The sequence below is a fragment of the Poecilia reticulata genome, linkage group LG6 (genome assembly GCF_000633615.1).
Source record: "Poecilia reticulata strain Guanapo linkage group LG6, Guppy_female_1.0+MT, whole genome shotgun sequence".
Classification (NCBI taxonomy): Eukaryota; Metazoa; Chordata; class Actinopteri; order Cyprinodontiformes; family Poeciliidae; genus Poecilia; species Poecilia reticulata.
The window spans coordinates 5,224,764-5,231,277 of NC_024336.1; the positions used below are offsets into that span (position 1 = coordinate 5,224,764).

A 6,514-nucleotide genomic window follows, 5' to 3' on the forward strand; every position below is an offset into this window, starting at 1 on the left:
GTCTGCTGGGAACGTCTGGCGGAGTCCCCTGTGAGACGGAGCTTCAACTCTCATCTCCGGCAGAACTTTGAGCACGTCCCGGGGGAGGTATGGGACATTTAGTCTGAGTAAGGTGATCTTCACAGTTTTAATTTGAATGCATGAACATTTCACACTCAGTAATTCAAATTAATGAGTGAACCAAACTTGAAATAGCTGTTTCTGCCATTAACAATAACTAAACATATGCAGTCTAAAACAGACTTGAAATATTATTAAAAGCGTCTAAATATATTTACATTTAATAACTGCTCATTTTTAATAATGCATAGGTTTTGCAGTCATTTCTACATAGATATTAATGAAAGTGTTGCATTTAAGAAACATTAGCATTAAATAGTCCATTTAGCAAAAATGTCTCTTTCCTAACAGCTGCAATGCATGCCAAATAGTGTGGTTCACAGAAATTACAGGGAAACATTTCTTTATCAGTTGCCTAAAGTTAGCCAACTTCAGTTAGAACTGTGAAAGGTGCTTACCTGGGATGCAGAGATGTGTTGTCCTTCTTCTCCTCCTAAATGTCCAGAAATACAGTCTTTGAAATTAAGTTTCTACTGTTTCCATTCAGCTCATCCATTAGCTAGTGCCTGCTAGTTAGCACATTTAGCTAGTACTTGCGCACTTGAACTAAGAATACTGTGGTGAGTTCAGGAAGCCCAGAGCCACTGCTCAACTGCAGGATTGCAGAGTTAAAAATAATGAGCAACAGCARACTTGATGGTGATGCTGCAGGATCAAGCAGAACCTGGAGAACTGTGTTTACATGACAAATTACAGTAACTGCATTAACTGTAAACCCTGTTGTTTAACATAATGACATCATGAAAAGCTGTACATGCCTCGTTGCCCTAAGCCTACTTCCTCATTGGCTTCAACACATTGCAAGCAGCAGGGCCTAACATGCAGCTATCTCAATGTATGACAAATGTATGGTTGGCATAACATGGCATATAATCTCAAATACATCATTTAACAAAATATTCTCATAAATTATAGTGGCGTCGGCTGGATGACAGTGTAACTCTACCTTTTAGCTTTCAAAGGATAAATTAAGTTGATTATTTAAAAGAAACCAAAACAATATACCAGTGTTCTATTCTCCGTAAAYGTGACTTTTGCAATCTGGTTTATGGTTTTACATCATAGATATCAATATCAACAAAATTTTGGCCAATTAGTACCCTTTATTTTACTATGAATTTTTTGTTGTTTTCTTGGCTCTAGTGACCTTTATTTCATAGTTAATTGACAGGAAAGTGGGTAATGAGAGAAGGGGAAGACATGCAGCAAGGGTCACCAGGCCAGGAATTGAACCTGTGACAGCCTCAAACTAAGACCTCCATGTGGGTTGTGCTTAACCCCTGCGCCACCACAGAAAACCCTATTTTACTATGAATTTTTACAATTTCTAAGATATTCACAATAAATTTATGTGCTCTATATTTCGTACCTGTAAACACTATGTGACATTTATGCTTTGGTAATACAGTAATTTAATGCTTTGGATGTTGCAGCCTGTAACTGTAGGTATTTCACCATTTTTCTACCATAAATTTTACTGATTTTYTTTTACAGTGTTGGCACAACCATCTGATTGTCAGGATTGTGTGTGTGTGTGCCCCTGTGGTTTCTGATCTCCTTCCACAGCTGATCCTTGTTGGAGATGCCAGACCTGTTGGTAATCTGCCAATGGTTTGCCTGATGCTCAGTCTTCTTAATAGAGCCAAGCCACAAAAACGTCTGAGCACTGAGCTCTATTATTTTATGCTTCTAGTCAACCCACCTCATTTTACCTCATGCTGTCTCTGTGCCTGCCTGTCTGAATCCATGTTGGTTTTCAAACCAACTGGTGGACATCAACATCTAGACCTCACTCATTGACCATTAGTCACTCCACCGTCGTCTCTGTCCTTCCTTCATCATCAGCTACCACCTGCCTGTCTGTCCAGTCTCCAACTCCCTCTGACAATCACCATGAATTTTCACTGAAGAATAACCCTCTCTTAGAGAACTAGATATCAAGGTGGGCTTACAGGTGTTGCTTTTCCCTGGAGAACGAGTGTGACAGGTGCTTGATGTTCTTGGAATGATGTTCCTCAACATTAGGATGCAATGGTTCCAGCACTTTATTGACCACGGAGCTGATTTTCTTCATGACATTGCTTGATTGTTTGACCTCATAGACCTAGAAAGCCAGACAAACCTGTCAGTGTTAGCAAACAGTGTTTCCCAAGTACAAATACTTACCAAATCAACCTAATAAGCCCAGACAGTTCCTGTTTGTCATCATATAACATCTGGCTTCATTTTCATTCTTTTAGATGACAGAAATCTGTGTCAGTAAATATTTGCCAAAATGAACTTGAACAGCTACAGACACCTCATGAATTACTTTGTTCAGTCTCATTTTAACTTTGAATTTCCTTGTGTTTTGTTGCACAATGACAATAACAAAATTGTGATTTTATCATTAAGAAATCTTCTTTTCTTAAAAAGGGTGAAAGTTCTGGTAAATGGTGTTTTCTAGCTTAGTCCTACACTTGGCTGTTCCCAATTGAGCACATAAAAAGCATCCAGTATGTTCACTAGTTTTGTTTATGCAATCTCAAATATTATTGCTGGGTAAGAAAAAAGCTTGTCTGGGGCAAAACACATCAGTAGCCGACACCAGGACTGTCAGGATGTGCAGAGATTGTTAATTTGGGATTATAAGGACCTAGATTACAGGTTTATCAATTATTTTCAAATAGTTCACAAAGTATTTAATTGAATGAACACAAAGTCCTACTTCATCACAGTAAGTATTTTATTAATGTAGTTTGCAGCATAAAGAAATGGATAACTGAAATCAAGATTTTTTTGTGCTTTTGAAAAAAAGTCTCATCTCATTCTTGAAGGGAAACTTCCTCTAAGGGAGAAAACTAAATCCACATAACAGACTTCCTGCAGAAAAACGCTATATTAAAGTTTATGTAAGATTATGACCTATCGTAGCGATACTTAATTCTATATGATCAATTGAAGAACATTTCCAGAATTAAAGGACTAATGTCTCAGCAAGATCTAGAGAAGCTGATCCATGGTTTATCATTAGTTGCATTGATTTCAAGGTGGCCTTACAGTGTCTTACAGATCTGCCTAAAAAAAATCAATCCTCCAACTGCAGCTGATCCCAAACGCTGCTGCTAGTGTTCTGACTAAAACCAGGAAGAGAGAGCACTTGAGCCAGTTCTAAAGTCCTTCCACTGAGAGAATAGACTAAAATACTGCTGYTAGTTTATAAATCACTGAACAGCTTAGCACMACAATGCATTAAAAATYTGCTGTTGTCCACATCTCTCAGGTTTTCTGGTTCTGGTCTGTTCTGCATCCTCAGAACCAAACATGGAGAAGCAGAATTCAGCATTCAGCACAAATCTGGAACAAACTTCCAGAAAATGGCAAAACAACTGAGGCATTGAATTCCTTTAAATCAAGGCTAAAACGCTGAAAATGAAACATTTCTTGTTTATTTTATATAATGTTTTAGTTTGATCAATTATTGACTGTATGGTGTGTTTTATGACTTTACATTTTTTGTGTGAAGTACTTTGATCTTGAAAACAAATTGTAGGGAGTTTATAACTTTAAAGAGGGTCAGAGACAGCTCCTGGTTGGATGAGCAAAGATATGCCTTATTTGAATAAATTAAAAAGAAGAATATGTCTTTATTATAAAAGTTTGTACACAGGAGTAACAAATCAGATTTTGCTCTTTGCAATTCTCCAAGGACATCTTTGCTTTTTGTTTGTCGTTTCCATCTTTTGTCTTTTTCTCTCTCTCAGGTAAATTCATGTGTTGTTTGTGCTCTGAGTTTTCTGATGTTTTGTGATGTGCTTTTGTGGTGATAGTATCCATCTGTCTTGAATAAATGCTGATTATTGTGACGCTGTCATCTCTGTGTGATCTCAGTCTTTGCGCTTAAAAAGGGTTAATAAGGTTTAGAATTTTTYCTCTCTTAATAGCATATGACAATGTTTCAGTTGTTTTGCAATAATATGGCAKCACATTATTGCATGCATATAGTGAGCATGTGATAATATGCAGACATATTGCCAGTAAGGCACACCAATGAAATCACAGGTGTGCCTTGTTGACAATGCATACAATGGGAAAACTGATGTGCTTATGATGTGGACATTTTTATCATGGTGACTAAACCGGAATAAATGGGAGAGAACCTTGAGATGGATTTTGGTCATACAGGTTGGAGGTAGTTTCTGATACTTTCACAAGTTCTACCCTGTGAAAGTATTACTGGAGTCATTTGGAGGGTGACGTTTATTCTGCAGGTTTTCAGCAGACAAGAAGTTGATCATTGTTTTATACCTGTCAGCAAATTAGAAAATCAGTAAAAATGAAAAAGAAAGTCAGTGTCTGGCAGAACTTCACATTCTCTTGGGAAAAGCTGCATTTGAGCCTCATTGATCCAACCGTGTGTGTTACAGACTTCTTTCTGAGGGAAGCARGRGGAACTGTTTATTGGTTGGGTGGACTAAGAATCTCATAGAGCTAGATGCTGTGTTTCTGCTCCTCAATGGAGATGCATATCGCTGTTTAGGGATGCTTTGAAAACGTGTTGCAGCATTATTCTGTCAGCTCCAATGGCCACAGTGAGRGGAGGAAGTTAATGTTCTTTCAACTCTAAAAGATAGASATATGGATGTAATAACATCAGCTGTGAAGAAGTCAAAGAGCCATATGCTGCCCTGCAGATTGACGCAAATGTAGTGAATGACAGATGATGCAGACAAATACAGACCACTTTTCCCTCTAAGCACTTTTCTAATGGTCCACAAGGATGGTACTGGCCAGAGGCAGCTGATCAAAGTGTCTCATTTCGATAAGGGGATGAGCTTGGACAAGAGGCACTTAGGATTTGACAGCATAGCTTAGGACAGTTTGACAGAACGAGATGTTACTATCAACACCCCATCAGTTCCTGAACTTAGTTTTCTGCTGGGATGTTGTTCAGGGCTTATATGTGTGGACTGAACCCCTCTCTAAGCTCCACCGCATTCACACTAATTGGGCATCTTCAATTCAGCTTCATTCCATTCACTTCTGTTTAAATAAAACATCAATTCACAACAAGTGTCATCGCAAGGCACATGAAACAAAGACTCTTTTTAAAATAAATGAGCTTTATTTAAAGTAAAAATAAATCGTTTTACTTTAAATAAAACAATATAATTATAAGCTCAAAAAATGTTATTGAACAGCTGAACATTCTGGCTTTATGAAACAAAGTGCTCTGAATTGATTTCTTCCGTTTTTGCCTTTTGTTGTTTTTAAATTATGTACTTACTACAACTTTTAATTACAAAGATAACCTCAATAAATACAAAAAGTTGTTTACTTGAGATGAAGTGCCAGTTTGACACTACTGATTACAAAAAAAAATTGGGGGTTTTGCTTTGCACATCAGCACATATTATTGATAAGTACAGTACACTTTTTGCATGGTTGTTGGAAACCTGAGATTTGGCGACCAAAACTGTCAACAGAAACATACTACAGCATTCCCATTATCCACTGTGGATCGATCACTGCAGGAATCAGCTGAACTTACCTTCTTTGTGGGCATCTTTAGCTTCATTAATTCAGCCTCTCGACAGAGAACGTTCCAGGGTGCATGAATCTTTACAAAGCCCAAACCAGGAATCAAGGCCTGCCACATAGAAATAAATTTTATTGAATTTTATATTCTATACTCAGCAGAAATGTTGAATGATTAAAAACCGTATTTTAGAATGACTTTGTCTTAATTTTCTCAATAGGAAATTATGATCGTATTCTTCTTGTCTCTTGCCACTTGTCTCATGTCAGAAAGCATAAGATTACTTGTCGTTGTCACGCAGACGATACTCAGAAATACATTCCCCTATAACAGGAAGATCACTGCATACATCTCTTTGTACCTTGGATTTCATTTGTTTCTGTTTTGAACGTTTCATGAGTTCGGGTTCTTTGAGGGGGTTGAGAACAACCAGCATCGGTCTAAAGTGTCTGATTCTGAGCTCCACCATGGGCCTCAGCCTCCAGAGCCTCTAGTTGGGTCTTCGGCCTCCCTCTGCTGCCCACACCAGACTCCGGAGACTCAGCTCCTGCACCACTGGCTTCCTGTGTTCGTCACCCATTGTCATCGGCTTCCAGTCTTACATTGACGACCTCCTGTGTCTCTAGGCCTACAGTCTCCAAGGTTCTTCTGCTGCTCCACTGCCCTTCAGACTTCAATTCCTTTTTTGCCAGCTTCTTGGATTTCTCTGCATTTGCCAACAGCCTACAAGGTGCCTTGGCTACCAATGTCAGTATACTGATCATTGGCACAGCTTCCACAGCTAACCACTGGACATCAAGCTCCTGCACCACCACACCTCTGGGGTCTTTAGCTGCTGCCATCTGCCTACAGTTCTCTGCCAATGACCCCCTGACC

At 38.7% G+C, this 6,514-nt stretch overlaps 2 protein-coding genes across 3 annotated transcripts in view; both read right to left on the reverse strand.

Annotated features, from left to right (window-relative positions):
• ano1b (anoctamin 1, calcium activated chloride channel b) overlaps nt 1-5,752 on the reverse strand; it is a 44,257-nt gene extending 38,505 nt beyond the window's left edge. For both annotated transcript variants that reach the window (XM_008410942.1, XM_008410941.1), the window contains exons 1-2: nt 5,651-5,752; nt 2,073-2,224 (exon numbers count right to left, since the gene is read on the reverse strand). In XM_008410942.1, the coding sequence (XP_008409164.1) occupies nt 2,073-2,224; nt 5,651-5,677 (179 nt within the window). In that variant the 5' untranslated portion in view covers nt 5,678-5,752. The remainder of the gene's footprint in view (nt 1-2,072; nt 2,225-5,650) is intronic.
• A 326-nt stretch (nt 5,753-6,078) lies between these two features.
• Nucleotides 6,079-6,514, reverse strand: part of LOC108166346 (anoctamin-1-like) — a 14,993-nt gene continuing 14,557 nt past the window's right edge. Inside the window, exon 4 of the mRNA XM_017305149.1 lies at nt 6,079-6,201. Coding sequence (XP_017160638.1) covers nt 6,079-6,201 — 123 coding nt within the window. The remainder of the gene's footprint in view (nt 6,202-6,514) is intronic.